Here is a 21,356-nt window from a genome sequence, read left to right on the forward strand (position 1 = left end):
ACGCCCAATAAAGTATTAAATAAATGTTTCTGCGTGACATTGGCGAAATCATCTGTGCTCATTTGGCACTATTGAAAGCCATTTTAAGAAAAAGGAGAAGATTAAATAAATGAATAAAAACTAAATTGAAATTAATTTTAGTGAGTCTCGATATTTTTTAAATAAATTCTTATTTCACACATCAAATGTACAAATATATATATTGATATAGTGTACATGATAGTAACCGGAACTACAGCTTAACGTGCGCTCCGAGGCACGGTAGGGCCCACAAGGATTAACAACCAGACCTGAAATAATTGTATAAACACAAATATCCACTCCGACCGGGAATCGAACACGCGACCGTCGGTGTTTAGGCGCCGCTGACACGGCACACGTACCATTGCATCAAAGCGATCGTCAGTAAGTAAAACAAAAGAAAAATATTAAAATCAACTCGAATATACGTTAACCTTAAGGCAACATTAAATCGTTGACTTGAAGCTATAATGAATTGAATTTTATTTGAGAATAGGTGGTATGCTATGTATGAAGAATGCTAATAAAACGAAACCCTTTATTGCAACCGAATTACTCGCCTATTCACATAGAAAATATATCACCAACGTCAAAAGAAATGGAATCTAGGACGAAATCGGTCATTAATTAAACATATTTAACAAAGCCTTATAGCAAAACCATTCGGAAAAAATCCTTAATTTATTTCTCAGGGCGTACAGAAATGTGCTTACTATGTATGCTATGTGGAAAATAAAATCGTATGAATATGAATTGTTTGACTTTCAAGTATTATTTAGGAGAAGTATAAGCGTTCTTATCATACGCCTGATAGGATTTCTCATTGATAATACTTTGAAAGCGAAAAGCCTACGTGTTGTAGTTTCGTCAAATATCTATGACCTACCGATGACCTATATATGATCTACCTACATAAATATCAATTTGTTCGAAAATAAATATTCTAAAATGTTTGAATAGAATATTGAATATTCAATAAAGACTCATTTTAGAAAGGTGTATAATTAACCAATTTAATACCAATTTCATAAATAACAAGTAAAAGTTACAGTAAATAAGCTAACTTTAACTAAATATGTGTTTAAGAATATAAGGGTAAAATAAAATTAAGCACAGTCTAGTTGATGAACTTGCAACATAGACGGCTGTATGTTTTGATTGCATTGGGTTAGAAGTTTGATTTTTTCACAGCTCCAAGGGACAGTAGACCTGAGTATCTGATATAAATTTTAGCTTGATACCTCAATGTGTTCCTGAAAAAGAGGGTTTTGACAGACAGACGGACAATAAAGTGATCCTATAAGGGTTCCGTTTTTTTTTTCGGATACGGAACCCTAAAAAAATGTAAAACATGTTTAATAAATATATCACTTCTAGATGTTTGTTTAAATTATTATTATTATTTATTACAGTCTAAAACCGTCTTTTGTATAATTCCTTCCAGGACAATTAAGCTGTCAGTCACGTGTGCTATCATAAATATTTAATAACTTTTAATATTCAGTCTCTATGGAAAATAAATTATTATTCAAGTCGCGTGTTTTGTTAAAATTTGCTATCTAAATATTAATTTTATTACAAAAACTTTTTAGTATTTATAGAAATCTGTAGAAATCTAATTACTTAATTAATTAACTATGTATATTTTTAATATAAACTTCTAGAAATAATAGGCATGTAAATTTTAACAACCGCTGTATCAACCTCTGGTGTATTAATCGCTCTGGTGTAGTAGTGCGAGTAGTCGCCTAGAACACCGACGGTTTGCGGGTTCGATTCCCGCTCGGGATGGATATTACTTTTCGGTTTCGATGTCTGTCGAAAGCACGTTAAGCCGTCGGTCCCGGTTGTTATCATATATACCTGATAGCAATCGTTACTCATAGTAGGGAACATATCCGCCAACACTCAGTGGAGCAACGTGGTAGCTTCAATCCTTCACCTATAAGGAGGAAGAGCCCTATGCCCAGTTGGATGTTACAGGCTGAATGCGTGCAAATTATTAAATTTTGAATAAAAGTTTACCACTTTGAGAATAAAAGTACCTAAACGCTTTAACTTAAATACATATACGCGGGTAAAATCGCTTGAACGATATTCGAATTCTCTTATGACCTTTTTCAAATTATGTCTAAGAATTGTTTAGCTTCAATGGCACAATTATAAACTCTGTTTAATTTATCGTCGTTTCCTACATTCGTCGATTCAAAATTCTATTTCGTAGATGCAATCGATTTTAATTAACAAAATAAAGAATTTAACTCACACCAAATAGTACACTACGATCGATAGGATACTAAAATAGAATATTCTAATCAAATTAATGGTAAACTGTAAATTGGTGTAAGAAAAATGACGTTGATGCTGATTTATTATTAAATATTATAATGTGAAAGGAAAGACCGTTTACATGTATTTATAATGATAATTTTATTCATAAACCAACGTTTCTCGATATAAAAATTAATAGTGTTGTGAATGAAGGAGTAATTAATAAAATATTCGTTACGTATATTAAAAACAAAATAACGTGTGTGGTAAATCCAGATTTGATGAAATATGACAATATTGATGGTTTATAGAATTAGTTTTCAGATCAACAAATAATTTTACTAAAATTTAAGGCAATGTATTGTGCATATGTATATTAAATAGTTTATGAATATGATACAACATTTTTTTACTCTAACTATGACGGATAACTTAATGTTATCTAGAATTTAATCTATTACTGCGCTGACGGAGAAGTATGAAATATCGCACACTTATAGTTTATATAGAGAAGTGCAGATTGCTAATATTTTTTTTAAATATGCATAAAAAATACATTAAATCAACAAAATAAACATTATCCAGATTACCATATATTTGACACACACGCTCATATTATATATAATCTTTTGTTTGATTTTTAAACTTATAATTGAAATTAGTTATGGTCGAATTTCGACCAATGGGAGACCACTAGTATTAATTATACGGTATAATTATTGTAAGTAATATTATATGTATAATTTATATCTATAAAATAATATCAATAGTATTTATTTGCTCATAAGATAATATAACATGTTATCCGGTAGGAGATTATATCAAGGATTAAGCTGCTTAGATTTGGTAGTTCTGGCTTTTGTGCTAGTGGGCATTTTTGGCAGTTCTTCAAAGACAACCTTTGAGCTTTTTTTTCTCAGCAGAATCTACATTAAGATTAGGTGATAGCTTTACGTAAACTGTATTAACTAAAGAGTAATATATACTTTGTCACGCGACAATCCAAAATGCTTTTGAAGCCTACATGTATAATGGAATTTTTGAATTTGATTTAGATGAGTTTAATTTAAAAAATTATAATAAATATGCAGATTTTTTAATGTCAAATGTGCTTGTTATAGGTCCACCTAAAATTATTTCAAATCATACACAGTTTGGCTCTCAAGGTGATACTGTTAATATTGAATGCGCCGCTTTTGCCGTTCCTAGAATAGACAACATCGTTTGGACGTTCGATGGAAAGGAAATCGATACGATACACGATCAAGTAAGGCATTTAATTTCATTTTAACATTTTTTTAGCTTAAAATTAATTACAAAAATGATATCACGTAGTTCACTAGTATTAATAAAGGGTTCGATCCCACTTTTGAAATCGTTTGTATGGAACACACAGATATTTGTCTTGGCCTGGGAATCCATCCTATTAGAGGTCGAAGGCTGTTAGATGTTAATTTATTTATAGTTATTTCATCACTTCAAGTAATGCTATATTTTATGTTATTTTAGTTTGTTAATATACGCATATACCTAACCATTTATCTATATTACATTTAAAAACATTTTTTTTTACTAGGACTACGCCTTCCTGGAGGAGTTGCAATCGGGAGGTATCGTCAATTCGACGCTAACGATTCGTGAGAGCCAATCTAAGCACTTCGGTGTTTACAAATGCAACGTGTCGAATGAATATGGAAGTGACAGCATCGAGATCATCTTGAAGTCCAATAGTGAGTATGGAAATGCCATCACTAACGTCTTAAATCTTGCTTTAGAGGACAATTGCTTTAGAATAAAATTAATTGTGTAACCTTACAATTATGTTATTTATATCTGTGTTAAGACGTCTTTCAATCTTTGTGGTGCAGTAGTGCGTATAGTCGCAAACGCGAGGGTACGATTTTCGATCAGGACTATATTTGTATTTATAAAAAAAAAACTTGTTATTTGTATGCTTTTTGGGTCTTCCCATCGTGCATTGGACGTAATTTTGTTTGTCCTGCCGTGCTGTAAATACACCAGATAGTGATCACAAGTAGCTTGGTAAAACTCTGACCCTTCTTCCCGACTTGCCAGCAGTAGGACATTATAGCCTGAATCATTTTCTATGTCCATTCATGTGGAACTTCAATTTTCACATAAAATTATCTATTCAAATATAAAATATATAATATTTCGATGCTAAAGATTGGAATAGTAATTACTAGGAAACAATAATTGAGGCATTAGAAATAATTAATGATATGAATCATTTCAACGATGTTCGAAACCGATCACTTAACTGCGAACAATGGGAGTGTTATACTAGAATATTCATGGTAAGGTTTCCATTGTACGTAGTATAGAATCAGAGTCGATTCAAATTCACTTTCTCCCACTGGCGTCTGTCATAATTGTCAAATGTCAATTACAATCTGCAGTAACAATCAAACATTTTACAAAAGTGAGGTTTATATAAGCATAGAAAATGAAAAACTAATCCATCAGCTTATCAAACCTTTTTTTAAGTATTTGCTTTCGTTATAGTACATTTTCTTTTTGATAAGCTGTTGGCAAGAACTACAAAAATTAAGAGGAATAAGTGTTCCTGGTGTGTTTTTGTTGTATTTTTTTTTTTTGTGTGGTTCTATTCTATATATCGAAGTGTGATATTAAATCGCCTATAATCTTCCGCGATAAATAAGCTGCATATCATAGAATGCATTTTTAAACGAACCATTACCTGGGTATAGGAGTCCAACCAAAAAAAATATCATCAGCTTAATAATATTAATATAGCTTCAGCCTATCGCAGTTCACTGGACATAGGCCTCACTCCAATTAGTAAATCGGTTTAAATTGTTTTAAATCCACTTTATAAACTTTAGGACAGTCCATTTCAATCTTATCAAAAAACAATTATTTCTCGTAAAACAAACTACATAATGCATCAGTTTCTCGTTAAAATTTGAAAGATTTAAACACAAAAAATGTACGATACATTTTTCTTTGAGCGTAACTTTTTCAATCCGGCTGCGAAGATTTAACTTGAATGTTTGAAATCGGAACGTATTTCAGTTTTAAAATCTAAACTTCACTCCACGTTTGTGTATTACCCCCGGGGAAACCCGAGACATCTTATTCTTCCATTGTATAACTTTTATAACCCGGAGATAAAAATCTTAGAACGCGTGCATGATTCCTGAGATTTTTTAATAGGAATATGACGCCTAGAATAAATAGAAGTTGTATTCAAAATCAAAATCAAAAATAACTTTATTCAAATAGACCCCAAGAGCACTTTCGAATCGTCCTTTTACAGATTAAAATTTTAAGGTGTTTATTATTTTTATAAAAGTAAAGCTACCACCGATTCTGAATGTAGATTCTGCAGAGAAGAATTGGCAAGAAACTCCACAGTTACTTTTTTGAAAATAATATATAAACTTAGTTTTAGTACAAAATTAGTAAGATCTTGATGAAATATAATATGCATAATAGATACATCGTTTCTAAAAAGTCCAAAGTTTGTACTTAGAACAAAATTCTAACAATGTGCACAATGGTTTGTGCGCCTTAGCTTAAGCTAACTTTTTTGAAAATTGTATTACATGTTAAGAATACACTTTTCGATAAATTTTTATTCCTGTTTATCGACTTCGAGGTACGTAAAGTATGTGCATGTGCTTGACTTACAAAGAGTCCCTGACTGGTCTATTCTTAATGAAATACAAGAACCATGACCTAGTATAGTATTTAAGACTTTTAGTATTGCTTTTATGTTTCTATCTTTTTCAATCGTGATAATTTTTTTGTATCGTTGCAATATTTCGAACTGAAATAAGGTTTAATCTTGAAATTCTTTTCTGGTACACGTTTTTGCAATATAATCGACACCATAGTATGTTTTATTCAGAGCGTTTGATCTTTAAAACTACACACAAAGCGCTCGAGTCGAGCGCGGTTATAAAAAACTAAATTCATCTTCGAGTATAGTTCGAAAACACGAAAGGACATCGGTATTATTCTATAGACATTGACGAAGCTCCATTACGGGTCCAACGACCACACATTATCGTAAATGTATCGTCATTTTAACTTTACGCCCGGCGCATAAAAGATGCCATCTGTCACTGAAAATATTTTAGGTTAACATATTTTTTTGGTAAAGTTCGACCCTATTCGGTCCTTTTTTAAGTGTTTTTATTGGCGTTTCACTTTTAGAAGATTTTAATAGCTCACCCTCGGCTTACTATTACGTACGTTGTTTTAAAGATTAATTACGTCGTTTTTTTTTTTTTTAATATATATAACTAGATCGGCAAACAAGCGTACGGTTCACATGATGGTAAGCGAGCTTCCCAGGACACAACACAACACTGCTTGAAGGCATTATTGTTTAGCTGCGAACTCCTAATCCCCCCAGAAAAAAAGCTCTGGTCAACTTACTCACCGCAGAAACACAACACTGCTTTTTGAGCACGATATTTCCTGCTGTACCTTAGTATCGTTATTCCCAAAAACAATTTTATAAATTAATCTTGTTGTAAATGTATTTGGCTGTCTGAAATCTTCTATTCTTCGACAAAGTTCTCCACTCTTATTGCGAAGAAAAATGCGTAAATGAACATAATTATCAATTAACTAATAATTAAATTTAATTTATTTTTAGAAAGCTTCCCCTTACTGCTGATTCTGTTCGGAGTGACATCAGGAACGATAATGGTAGCAGTGGTCATAATGCTGGTAATTCTATGTCAAAGAAAACAGAGAAAAAATAAACAAGTACAAGTAACAGAGAAGCCAGACGTTACGGTTACTGCCGAGGAACTTTTCAAAGAAAACGATAGAAATTCAAACATAAGTGATTTGAAACTCGAACTGAGACAGGCGAATGGCAGTTGCGAAATTGTAAGTAGTGATTTTATTAAAACTTTCAAAAATAAACTTTGAAATGATATTGTTCGAGATGTAAATGTCGATGATGAGAAAGTTATATTTCTTATTAATGAATAACCGATATCAGATATATGTGGCTGAACTTAGTTTCTTTTACTATTATTTTACGATGTTTAAGCGTTGTTACGATTGACTTTTATAACATTTTGACTATCAGCATTTTTTATAGTTTTGCCTAATTGAACATTTTGTCCAAAACCCCACTCTTGAATCTAAAATTCCTAAAATGCCTTGTATCAAAATCTGTCTATATAACAATGACTAACTAGGTTAATATGTTAAAATAAAATAGCTGTGACGAATAAATGATTTCATTATCTGATGTATTTGTTGTTTTTATAAAAAAAAAATCAGCTAATTTACCATTGAATACTTAACCGAAGATCATATCGAACGAAACTAAAAATAAATCGATCTTTTCATTAAGTACTACAAAAATAACGCGACAACGTGTAACAAATCGCTTGATAAATGATTTCTTTACAGGATTATTCGAACACCGGATCGGATAGTACATTATGTTCTAATGCTAAATTAGGGAGTGGTATCCCTTTGGCCGGTACGGTGCCGCTGTCTTCGATAAATCAAACTAACACATATCAGCCGTATAGATACAGCAATGACTACAGCGATCCGGCCTATTCGGACTATAAGGTACTTCATTCACACGATTATTATTTTTTGTCTTAGTATTTATTTAAGGAACATCAATGTTTTATCAATTTTACGAAAAGCAAATGTGTATAAAATTCTACTTAGAGGCGTACATCACAACGTGCGTTTTACACAGCAAGTCGTGAAATTATTTTAAAAATTGTAAATATTAAAAAAAAAACGACCGTGCTTTAGACCATACGACTGAAGTAGAACCTCTTTACCACGATGAAACTTATATCTCTCTCTCAACTCCCGTTCGCCTCACCCTTTTCGTAACGCTCTCGTCACACCAGCTTACTCCCCAAGTCAGGCGCGCGTAAAGAAGTTTTACTTATATTTTACTAGCGACCCGCTCGTGCTTCGTTTGGTTGCAAAAACTATCAGTGCTACTCTACTATATTGTCTTTATTATACATATAAACCTTTCTCTGGAATCACTCTACTTACTAAAGTAAACCACATCAAAATCCATTGCGTAGTTTTAAAGATACAGACAGCGGGAAGCGACTTTTTTTAATACTATGTAGTGATTTATAAATGTGTTAAGTATTAGCATTTATTTTAGTTATTAATAACTATTATTTTAATATTTTTACACGTTTGAATCTATTTAAACGTTGATTTAAATTATAATGAGGTATTTCGTGGTAAATTGTTGATTATTTCCTGTTTTGTTGAATAGTAATTAATTGGGTATAATTTTGTCATTAGATTTGATAAAAGATTTATTAAGAATGTAATATTGTCAGTTAATTATGTATTACTGGGGAAGATTTTATTTAAAAACCAATAACATGAAAAGAAAATGAAAAGATAATTCTTACTTTTGATAGTAAAGTCTTATATATGTATGTATGTATATGAACTTGTATCTTCTTAATTTCATGCATCTCGCATGAACCCTCTAAAACTTAGGCTAATAAGATCTCTACCTTAAGAAAAGGTGACCTATATTTGTGTAAAACGTATTTATTTTTGACGACGTGTGGGCGCAGCAGTTACACTGACTGTTGTAGTGGCGGTCGCGGGTTCGATCCCTGTCCATGATATACACTTGCATTGGTCATATAGAGGTTTTTCGTGGACTGGGTGTTTATGGTTGTGTATTGTGTGTTCTCGGATCCCCGACAGCAGAAAATCCTACTGGAGGTCGTTGAAGCGCTTATTTATGTTATCAAATATATATAAATATGTATATATATTTTTATGACACTCGTAGGTAAATGGTTTTGGTAACGGATACCAAACCTATGTCCACTACGGTCACGACTATACGCCCGGATCATTACGAGTGCAATCGCCCACTATGGCGAGTGACAAGCTTACACCCAATAGGTAATGTAACTTTTTTATTTACTCTACACTTCATTTAATTTTTTATTTTACCTCAAATTGAAAAGAGGTTCTATATTACATAATCTTTGTCAATAATACCATGTGTTTTTTTTTTCTTCTTGAATACTACGCTTTTTTTAATGATAGTAAATTTTTAAAACTTATAAACCTTAAAAAGTTCTTGTAATTTTTTTTTTGAGAATTTGGTCACATTTACCTAATTTAAATTCCAATAAAACTAAACAAATATTATTACAATAAAATGATTCTAGAAAATATAATTTTGTCACGACAATTAAAAAGAAAAAGAAAATAAAATATTAATTAATTTTTATGAATAACTTTCTCTTAAGTACTAAATTAGTTAATTTTATTTCACATTAAAGAATTAACATTTTCTAACATTATCTTTCTCCATCTCTAATTCTAGACTTCAAAGCTAAAAATACGCATAATTAATTATCTTTTAAGCGATTATATGACCAATTTAGCTTATAATTAAATTTAAAATATCATCATGTTAATTTCTCTATTAAACGTAATTAAAAACACCGCTTTAGTAAATTATAATTAGTAGTATTCATTTACCATTTCTTTAAACGAAGTGCTTATAAAATTTTCAAACGTCTTTAATTTAGATTTTATAGAACACAATAATATAAAAGACTTAATGACAGTTTAAATGATTGTATCGTAGCTTTTAAATTATTCAGAGAACGTACGTGTAATGATATTTCTAATAAATAAATCGCTCGATGTTTTCAAATCACCATTGACATTTGTACGAACATTAAATACGATAAGTGATATAATCTAAATTATACTTTATTTTTCTATGACTCGCCATTATATCATTTTTCCCTGTTTACTTAGAAAATAAAACGAGAAAAAAATATATCCTTTCTTTAACTATTACCTTCTTTTTAATATTCGTCCTTAATAAAATTTGTACTAAACCAAAATTCAGATGTTCTATTTCTAAGAGTATAACTTTAAAAAATAAAAAGTCAGCATATTTGTATGAATTTTGTATCTGTTAGTAATATTTGAATGAAGCAATGTAATATAATCTGTATTAAAGTTGATTTTTCTTCGACAGTAAACTGGATATTTTTAACCTGCACTATTACGTTCTTATAATAAGTAATTCTTAAATCCAGACATCAGCTTACGAATATTATAATATAACAATAATGAACATTTCCAACTTAACATTTCTATGAATATTTTAAATGCAAAATATTTCAGTAAAACAATGAGACGCTTCATTGAAGTAAATTTTAATGTCATTCCTCAATAGGTCTATAAACGGCAGCCTTCCTAGGAGCGTTGATACGCCTTCAGTACAATACAACGCGAGTAATGGATCCCAGAGCAATTCTTTGCAGCGTGCAGCGAAACGGCAGGATAGCAGTGTGGCTTTGAATAATTTGCCGAATGAAGGTTAGGACCTTTTGTGGACAAAATTATTTTCTACCCTCTTATCACTATCTCTTGGCTTTTATTAAGTTTTAGAATGATTTTTATCATGGGGAAGAAATACTGAATTTTGCAGGCGTATATTTACCCTTAAAAACTGTTTTTGAGACGGTTGTTTGCCTTACCATTTCTTTTTTAGTTTAATTTTGACGAAGAATTAATATCAATTATATACAGCAATTATTTATATCACGCATAGGTGCACGAGTACCAAACGGTGGTATAATCCAAGGAGTAGACGTAAGATACGCAGCGACGTATGGAAATCCACATTTAAGAACAGGATTAAGTACTGTACACACAGCTAAACCAGCATCGACTCCCGCACCTCCGCCCTATTCATCAGTTAGAAGTTCAGTTATAATACCTTCAGGTAATTTAACTTTTATATTTACCAATTTAGTAATTAGAACTCTTAAAGTATCAATTAGCATGACACGAAACTTTGTCTGAACCTCGAACCCTTTCCATAGTTGCTTGAAATGATACATTTACAACGAAAACAATTGTAAACCTTAAATTATCTTCATTCATATACTTTTTTAGATTTATAAGATTATTTCCATTTCTCTAATACGTTCTACTGAAGCTACCCTTCTGTATATACATCGCACTTTATCAAACGGTTGAGCATGTGTTTTAAATAGATTTAAATTAATATTTTTCCTATTAGGTACATCATCACATTCAATAACATCGCCAACAAGTCTTGCATCACCACAATGTGCCACAAGTCCTATCACTAATTCTACTCTGTCTACAGATAGCGTACAGCCTACGGTAAGTCCTATAACCACTGTTATAGTACAAAAATTTATTGATTGTATAAAATCATGTACATATACTATACTCATGTCCTTAGACCAAATATATTTCGCCTCGCTGCACCTTGTACGTTGTTGGAAAATTTATAAACCTGAACTAAAATTCTTTACCTATTTCTCATATAAAACTAGTACTTTTAGAAATTTTTAACTTTTCACAGATGTTAACCTATGATTTTTATATATTATGTGCAGGTACGTACGAATTCAACAATATTGCTTGTTATGAAGATTTTGCAAAGTCTGTAAATTTACACGTAATCCCACAATGTTCGGCGAGGTTTCAAAACCATTGTTAAAAGCCCTTTTGTTTCTGAAATTTCTTCTAAATATAGCAATCCACCTAAAAATACCTTAGCAAACAGACTTAATGTATGTATTATCTTGTAATTACTTAGCGCTAAATATTCTAAGACCGAAAGACCAAATGCATTAAATAATACGCTTACACTTGTATTTATTTTTAGAAGTTGAAACTAGGTTTGGTCACGTGACCTAAGACAGATTACATCGGACCTAGATTAGTACGTGTATCCTGTAATGTCATCGTGTTGACCGATTAGTCCAAAGCCATTGGTAATCTCTTAAGCGCCCAATCTCCATGTTGGTGTACATGTCGCCCGAACTAATTACACTCATTTAACCTGGAAACGAAAATAAATCAGTCCAACCGAATTTACAAACTGAATTATTTATGATGTTATAATTATATTTAATTTAATTTTAGAAAAATAGCTACGTATATTTTTTTTCTTAAATAAACTACCAGGACTCAAAATTCATAATTCTGAAAATTTTGTACATAAGTATATAAACAGAGCAATACAAAAAAATAAATAATATTCTTTAGAATTATTATACTGATGCAAACTGTATGTGTTTTATTTGTGTGTGTAAACTAAGAAAAAATAATACGTAGTTAATAGCTTTATAATGGTTTATGTATGGCGTGACATAGGATGATAATTCCCATTTATTGTATAAATTAATAAAAACATATACAGAACACTACCCCATATCTTTAAACCCGTGGTCCAGAAACAACAAAGTCCCATATCAAGTCGAATATGTGGCCTATAAAAATGTTTGTTTGTCACAAGTGGGGATCGTAACCACGTTCTTTATTGCAATATGTCATTATAACGATCACTGTGCAAACTTTCATCGATAATAAAAATAATAATAATATACTAAACGCCACTTCCGTCGGTCTCATTCGGGCTTTTATAACTTGTTTTATTTATTGGAATATAAAGGCTAGCAATAGTGTCAAAATTACAATCTCAACCACACTGATCATTCCCCTTCGTGTCTTTTCCATCCCACGTGAAATTGGCGAAATCGACAGTGCCCCCTGGCACAACTGAAAGCCATTATGCCCAAGAATAACAATAAGTGTCAAATTAGCACAAATGTTTTAGTCAATGTCACGTATAATTGATATAACCAATCATATTTTTGAGTACCTATTAATAGTTAGCCTTCATAACGTCACTGGTTTGGGGGTTACTAAAATCCAGCCCTGAACAGTGGACCGTTTAAAAGTACCCGAAAAAAAAATCAATCATATTTGTTGATACTAATTTAGTGCAACATTAAGATCCTTTCTATGAATCGTATCTCTATAATCTATATCATTTTTGGATTACCTAATTGTATGGTTAACATCGTAGTTATTATAAAAAGTGTACAAACAAATCACAACAGTACATTACTTATAAATATAGATACGGTAAAGATACGTGTATTTACGTTTTATTATGTTTATCAGGTCGGAGTGACCTCGTCGACCACTCCTCAATCGCCGAGTTCGCACTACATACTTGCTCCATCGAATCGATCCTTAAGTAACACGACCGTTACTAAGAAAGGTAAATTTATTTTGATATAATATATATATTTTATCTATCGAAACAACTCAGCATACAGACTTAGTACTCTGACATTTTGAGTAGTTTGGTAAGTTGATTATTTTAGCGCTTGAGTGTATAATTGTGTAAGCATGTAATTATGTTGCACATTTAAAATTGTGTCCTTATTTTTGTATCTACTGTTGAGATCTAAGATAATAGTAGAAAAAGTACATGTACAGTCCACTTGTCCTGTGTTCAAATGGCAGTTCTATTCTGTTATTCTCTTTAAAGTAATTTCTCTTCTTTTTGTTTCTAATTTAGAAAACGGTTTAAGGAATTATTTCAGCCAAACAGATTTAGAAGTGTATTTAACTTATGAACTTTTTACTTAAAAGCATAGACTACACTACAATGGCTAACATAGTTACAATGTCAAATGGGTTGCCTTTCCACGAATTCAGTTCCTATCGTTTTAAGCTGGCAGCTATAGGAAGTATGCTGGTTAAATTAAAAAAAAAACTCAAATCCAGTTTAAACCAGTTTTTTTTCCGGTAAAAACTAGTCAAAATCTGCTTACTGCTTTAGCTGTTATTACTTTGTTGTCTATGTTACAGTAATTATACATTGCTAACGCTAGTCGATCGTTTATCTGTCAAATATTGAGACTACCATTTATTCGATAATTTGCTATACAGAGATCGTTAAACCTAAACATTAAGGCGAGCAACTAAAGATAAATTTACAACACAAGCTATCTAGGCCATCTTACTTTAAAGGACTTTATTGATTTCCAAAGGTTCAGCTTAAACATTATAAAGATATTGGAAAATTTTTAAATATTCATGGATAAAAACTCATTTTATTTTTCAAGTATAATAATTGAAATGTGAAAAAATTGGAATATGAGCTAAAAATATATCATAAAAAAAACGTACTCCCAGACATGTATATTTATATTTTTTTTTTCTGTTGCTCGGTACGTGAGTGTAATTCTCATTTGAGTTGTTTGATGTCAGTTGCAAAGCAACGTGACTTTATCGACTTTCATTGTTATGAAAAATACAACATTTTGTAAAATATAAGTTAGCTTAAAACTGGAAAAAACTTGAAGTATCTGGTTGGGACTGGATCTAATAATAATTTAATTGTTAATTAATTTATTACTTATAATATATGTTGTAAAAATTTCGTGTTTATAAGATTGCTATACAGGTATACAGTGCTACAGGTCTAAGATTTAACTTTTTTTCAGGTAACGGCAACCAGCAACCATTAGCGACGCATGTATAAACGTTCCTAAAACTGTTTTCTAGTGTTGATTAAAGTTTTTTATTGAAATCGATACAGTGTTATGGATTAGTGAAATTAAGTGAATTTTCATATGAAAAGTGTAATCATTATTAAAAGTGAACGTTTTTATGTCACAAATTCTATTTAAGTATTATAAAAAATATTTGGTAACTTTGAAAGTTTGAATATTAATGAAATTGGATAATAATATATATTTATTTTTGATGTTTTAGTATGATTTTTACGTTAGTTTATTGTATATTTTTTTTTTATTAACGTACTGTTTTTATTGTTATTTAGAAAGGCCATAGATTTTAAGTTAAAAAAGATTGTTTGTATAGATTAAAAAATAAAATGATTTATTTTATCTATACTTAAAATAAAAAAAAATGTTTAAAAATAGAATGAATATATTACTGTCCTTAGTGAATACATAAAACACACTTATTAAAATTGTCATAAAAGTTCTTTTGTCATAAATTCATTTTAAAACATTTATCGTCATGTAAATTATTGTCAATTTGAAATCATCCCATTGAGACTGGTCTTTGCTATGTATATAAAATTAAAAAAAAAAAAAAAAAACTATTGTACGATAGGAAATTTTAAACATTAACTTACCTTTTATCTCATGTCAGAATTTTAACTTATCTGATAACTCATGTCAAAACTGGTCAACAAATGAATCGGTGACCATCTTTTTTTTTTGTATTTTAGTATTCGGTCTTCACCTTGCACTCCTTTTGTGCCTAAAACTAATCATAAAGAATTTTATTACAAATATTATTATTTAAAGTATATAAATCTTTTATTAATATGACTTTTTGAATATATTAGATAAAGTAATATTTTAATGTGAAGAAAAAATAACAAGAAAATTTAAATTTTTAACAAAATTATTCAAATAATTATTATTTCACGTGTACTTTGCAACCATTGATTATTTGTAGTATAAAAATCTCATTTGCCTTGAAGAAAATTTATTTACAAATTATTTAACCAATTTTATTTAAAAATTAAATGTATATTTTGTCTTCTTCTAACATATAATAATTATATAGTGCATGAGAGAGATGTGTATCAAAATATTATATTAGGAAATAATTATCACTTTTTTATTTTATTTTACATAGTTTATCAAAAAAATTAAATAATCAAAATTGTAGTATCTAATAGCTTTAATTCAAACAAATATTTCGTGCCATTACTTTACATATCAAGATTTACCGTTAAATTTAAATACGTTACAAATTTATTGTCTGTCTACCCACAAATTTACAAACACATGCAAATTGAACAATACAATAACACTTATGTATTGTACTGTCTTTAAAAACGTAAATGGAATATTAATATGTATTATCGTATCAATTAAATAACACATAGATTTGCTTAAAAATAAAAATTTGAAAATATTTTTTTCAACCATAAGGTGATCCACGTTTAAAAAAAAACAGAAATAAAATAAGTTAACGTAGCAAAAATATCAATCAGTTAAAAAAATCTACATCTAAACATGCTTTAAGTAAAAATGCAAATTGAAAAATAAAATGATATCGATGTATTACGTTTCAATGAATAAATGTTGATACAAAACATAATGTTGAAATAGCGTGCTCATGTATGTCAAACAAATTTATCACGTTTAAGTACTTTATCGATTTCATTCGTCATATACATGTTTAGATTTAAATTTAACGGTAAAATTAATAAACAATATCAAAATAAGTTCTTCCATTTTATTTTAAATGTTATTAAAATTAAAACGTCACATATTATAACATTTTTAGATAAATATCAATCTAGCTTGTCACTAATGCTCAATAATTATTCTATAGATAAAAATTGTTTTCTTTAAAATTTCGATCTAAGACTGATTAGACTAACAAACATACGAATATTTCATATTTCAATGAATTTTTACTTTATAATTCACTTTTTTCGATTGTAAACTTTCATAGATACATTAAATTTTATTATATATTTATGCAATATTCGAAATTTTTTAACCATATAACATATATGATGTCATAGTCACGGGCCACTCCAGTTATTCAAAATGACAATCGCGGTAATTTCCATATAACTAAAACTTTGATGATCCCTGATGGATTTAAAAAGTTATATCGCAAATGATATTATACAAAATCCAATAAATTTAAAACGAAATCGAATAATGAAATCCGTGTAAAGTATTAATAAAAACTTTAAGAAATAAAAATTAATTAATATTGTATAGCTATGAATGGCCTAGCAATATGAGTTAAATTAAAAAAGTAATAAATGCTAAACTTAATCCTTTTTTCTTTCATAACTGTACACTTGTTCCAAAACTTTCAAAATTATAGGGATTACGAAACTATGCGAAGCGCTTTATATAAATACTTAATACATATATTTTAACAAATTACGCTATTAACCTCGAATGTATCGATTGTACATCACTCGCCACGCTTTTAAAATTGATGATACGTTCCTTGGTATAATTTGGCCCGCTACAATTAGATGACCTATTAAAATTTCATGAACTCCACCACAAATTGCCGACAATACAAAACAAAATCGACAGACTATAAATAAATAAAAAATAAAACTATTTTAAATGTTAAAAGGTTTTCTTTTCTTTGACTCGTAAAAATTCGTTAAATATTCAACTGTTTATTATACACTTTTACCGCATGTATAACATCGCATTGCACATTTATATAAAATACGACTAATTGTATAACTCACCTCACTAGAATGTTGACTACTGTTATTGTAACTTTTTTAAGTTAAATAAAAAATCTATAAGAAACGAAATAAATTTTCGAATGGCCTAGAAAGATTTAAGACTCATAAAAATCTTTATATGAATTTGCAAACTATTGCTTAAAATCATCTCATCCGTCTTTATCTATTAAGTATAACTCGATCATTTGTGATTTCTTAAAATACATATGTATATTCTATCATGTTTTATAATAAACGGAGAATTTTAAATTGTAATGTATATATTCTAAGCTCTATTTTACTTTTATTCTACTATATGTATTTCATAAAACTAATTTATACATTTAAAATTATAATACATTACATAAATATTGAATAGAAAAACGTATCTGTCAATTATTATTCATCAATTCATTTAGAAATCACAAAATTGAGTTTATTCCGTAGCTAAGAAATTTGTATATAGATAAATTTGCTTATACAATTACTATTAACTTTATTAGAAATGTTGAAATGTTAGTGTATAGTTAACTTAGTTACTACACATGAAAACAGGCATATTTCATTTCTTTAAAATCACAAATGTTTAACCGACTTTTATAGTAAAAATGTTTTCTAAATTTGGTGTATAAATGAACACTAATCTAGATCTATAATGTATAAAAATATCATTCACAGCGGTATACAAACTGTAAAATAGATGTATAATTTAATGATACGTCAAACAAATGCTGTAGATGACATTTTTATACGATGTATAATTATTTTTTCTGTGATACATAGATTAAAGTGTGTGATTTCTGTTGTAAATAATCAATTGTATAATGAATTATATTTAAGGAGTATGTAATTATTATACTGTAAAGCTTTCAATTTGGAACCTACTTTAGTTATTAGGGTAATGGTTTTTGTGGAGTGAGAAAATAGATAAAAAAGAGAATGAGAGTGTTATAAATTTGAAAGAAAAAAAAATGTATGTTAGTAAAATTGTACAAATTAAGTACTTTTCTAAATAAAACGAAACTTTGGCCTATGTATTTTCTCGTTTTATTTATTATATAAATTATTTATCTATCCTACAATATATATGCCTATAATTAAAAACTATTTATTCACTAATTTGTTTGACTTTCCGTTGTTATGCAGCTGCTATTATGGCATTTGATATTTTCATTTTTAGGTTATTTTTTGTTTTGTTTTTTTTTAATTAAATGTTAAAATTTCATTTGCATACAATTTTAATGAAATTAATTTGCCGTGAGACGTAAAAAACATTTGTAAAATATAAGGAATTAAAGTTTTGAGCAGACCCTAACTATATTTTTGTTTAAACGAATCCCTAATTTTTTACCAATTATTCCTATCGAAATATTTGAAGCGTATAAAATTAATATCCAACTAAGCCTCTTTCATATAAGCCTCTTTTTCTAGGTAAGAGAAGGATTGGAGCTAAATCTAACCAAGTGTTGACGGATGTTACTTAACTAATTATAATCGAAAAACGTAATAGGTATATTTTGTATCGTATTAGAATCTTTTCTGTCAACCACAAAACAATAATTCGCTGAATTCCTTATTAAATATAAAATCAAAACAATTTTCGGTCTTAATTTTTTTTAATAATTTAATGAGCAATGGTAATTAATTAATGTTAATAGTAATTATAATTACTTATTATATGATTTCATTCAAAATAATGGTCTTTCGATAAATTGTATAATGTTGTTTTAGTTGAATTTGAAATATCACCATTTAATTTAAAATCTAACATTTCTATGACAATTACGTATGTTGTTATGATACTAGCTATTTTTCGCGGTTTCACCCGCATAGTTTACGATCCCGTGAGAATTTCGGGATAAAAGTAGCTGACTTATGTATCATTCTGGACCCCCATGTTACGAAGACTTACGAAGTTTCATTAAAATTATGAACTAATAGTTTTATATGAGTAACAGACATACATCGATCGTCACAAGCTGTCGCATTTATAATATTAATAGGTAGGGGGGGGGGAGTTATCGTGAAAATATGTCACAGCTAACCTTTACTTTACATTCATAGCTTAAAAATTTGATAACAGAATGTACATTTCAAATAAAAATACGCCCGCTTCGGTTATTGGTTATTTCTGCTTTATTTTAACGTTTCGTTCGGTTCAACCTAGTTCTAGACTTTTATTGGAATTTATAACAGGGCGCAGTTCATCTCTATTTACATTGTATTCCGTTGTTTGTATAAAAAACATTTTATACGGTTATTTATTGATTTAATTAAGAGCATATAACATTTTAAACTTACAATAGACTAGCTGTGACCCGCGTTTTGTTTGAATTTGAGAACAATAGCCTATAGTTTTCCTCGGTAAATGGACTATCAGACACAAAAAAAAAATCAATTTGAACCAGCAGTCTCTGAGATTAGCGTATTTAAACAAATAAACTAAATTAACAGCTTTATCATATTAATATAGATGTCACTCACACAACAACTTCGGCCTATCGCAGTCCCACTGCTGGATATAAGCCTCCACAAGTTCGCTTTAAAAATGGCGTTAACTCATGTGTTTTGCCCATAGTCACCACGCTGGGCAGGCGGGTTGGTGACCGCAGGGCTGGCTTTGCCGTAACGAAGACGCTGCTGCCCGTCTTGGGCCTGTGTATTTCAAAGCCAGCAGTTAGATAGTTATCCCGCCATCGGTCGGATATATATATCAATAATCTGGTAAAATATAAATGTTGTAAGGAAAAATTGTATCATAGGCGAAAATTTAATACATAAAGTAATCAATGAATGTTCACTTATCTGCAAGAGAGAAATTTGCCAGTTTAAGCTAGTGCGATTACTTAATTGATTTGTCCATAGCAACTGTCCTGATGCAGTGATATGAGATAAAATGAGATACCTTAATCCCAGCAGTTACGGGTTCTTTCTTGAAGCAGATTTGGTTGGGTCTAGTTTGGTTTTTAGTTCTCGTTTTTCCGCCGGTGTGACATAAAAAGTTTTACCTATATCAAGTTTTTATCCATTTAATTTATAAAAAAATGTATGAGAAAACGATATGATATATAAAACATTTATGAATAAAACACGATATTTAAAATATAAAATAGTAACATAAATAAAGATATACATTTTAGTAAAAGAGTTGTTGCGGGTACAACGTTCACGTCAGCATTAAATATGAAAACATCTCCTGAGAAATTTTTTCATTTCCGCCATAAAAAGGATTTTATACGTTGACTCCATGTATGAAGTTTTTGTTTTCCTATATTAAAACAGATAAACAATATTTTGTTTCATAATGTTAATAAGGACTATTCATACTTATAGCACATATAAAGTAATGCATTATTAGAGGCATAATTGAGGTAGGATCCAGCAGGAATATCGTGCTCGAAATCTGGAACAGCCCAGCTATAGGAGTACCCCAATTTTACAGAAGGTAATAGCCAAGTTATTCTGCTCGTAGTGCGGTGTCCCTGTGGTAAGTAAGGTAGCCAGAGTTCCTTGATGCAGTATATTCACAGCGGAGTTAGGACAGGCAAGGCGCTTTCGATATTTCTGCTATTGCAATCGTCCATATGCTATAAAAAAATTTGAATATACTTAAGATGTCTTCTGAAATATAAAAAAAAAAAAAAAATAAGTAATGAAAGACACGTTTAAAAATCACTGACACGACCCAACTTTGCTTATGTCATATCATCTATAATGGTCTATTTAAAAGGAATCCTTGGGGATCTTTCAACAAAACTGATTTCTATTTTAGAAAACAGTTTCCTTACAAGAAGAAAAGGATTTTTCAAATCCAATTTCAATAACAATTTTACAAACAAATAAGCTGATTTTGCTGTGACAACAATGGAAAACTATGCATCTATGTATAAGTCTTTCTGATCTCGTTTTTATAAATATTCCAGACACGTTTAATTTTTTTCGTTTATTTTTTAACTTGTTATTTAATTTAATGAAT

General features: G+C 29.6%; 1 protein-coding gene across 1 annotated transcript in view; it reads left to right on the forward strand.

Annotated features, from left to right (window-relative positions):
- LOC123667555 (irregular chiasm C-roughest protein-like) overlaps positions 1–14,696 on the forward strand; it is a 69,431-nt gene extending 54,735 nt beyond the window's left edge. Inside the window, exons 12-21 of the mRNA XM_045601438.1 lie at positions 3,414–3,559; positions 3,869–4,022; positions 6,944–7,182; positions 7,717–7,884; positions 9,107–9,222; positions 10,523–10,665; positions 10,901–11,074; positions 11,375–11,481; positions 13,297–13,396; positions 14,631–14,696. Coding sequence (XP_045457394.1) covers positions 3,414–3,559; positions 3,869–4,022; positions 6,944–7,182; positions 7,717–7,884; positions 9,107–9,222; positions 10,523–10,665; positions 10,901–11,074; positions 11,375–11,481; positions 13,297–13,396; positions 14,631–14,668 — 1,385 coding nt within the window. The 3' untranslated portion in view covers positions 14,669–14,696. The remainder of the gene's footprint in view (positions 1–3,413; positions 3,560–3,868; positions 4,023–6,943; positions 7,183–7,716; positions 7,885–9,106; positions 9,223–10,522; positions 10,666–10,900; positions 11,075–11,374; positions 11,482–13,296; positions 13,397–14,630) is intronic.
- The last annotated feature ends 6,660 nt before the right edge of the window (positions 14,697–21,356 follow it).

This window comes from Melitaea cinxia, chromosome 28 (assembly GCF_905220565.1).
Source record: "Melitaea cinxia chromosome 28, ilMelCinx1.1, whole genome shotgun sequence".
Lineage (NCBI taxonomy): Eukaryota > Metazoa > Arthropoda > Insecta > Lepidoptera > Nymphalidae > Melitaea > Melitaea cinxia.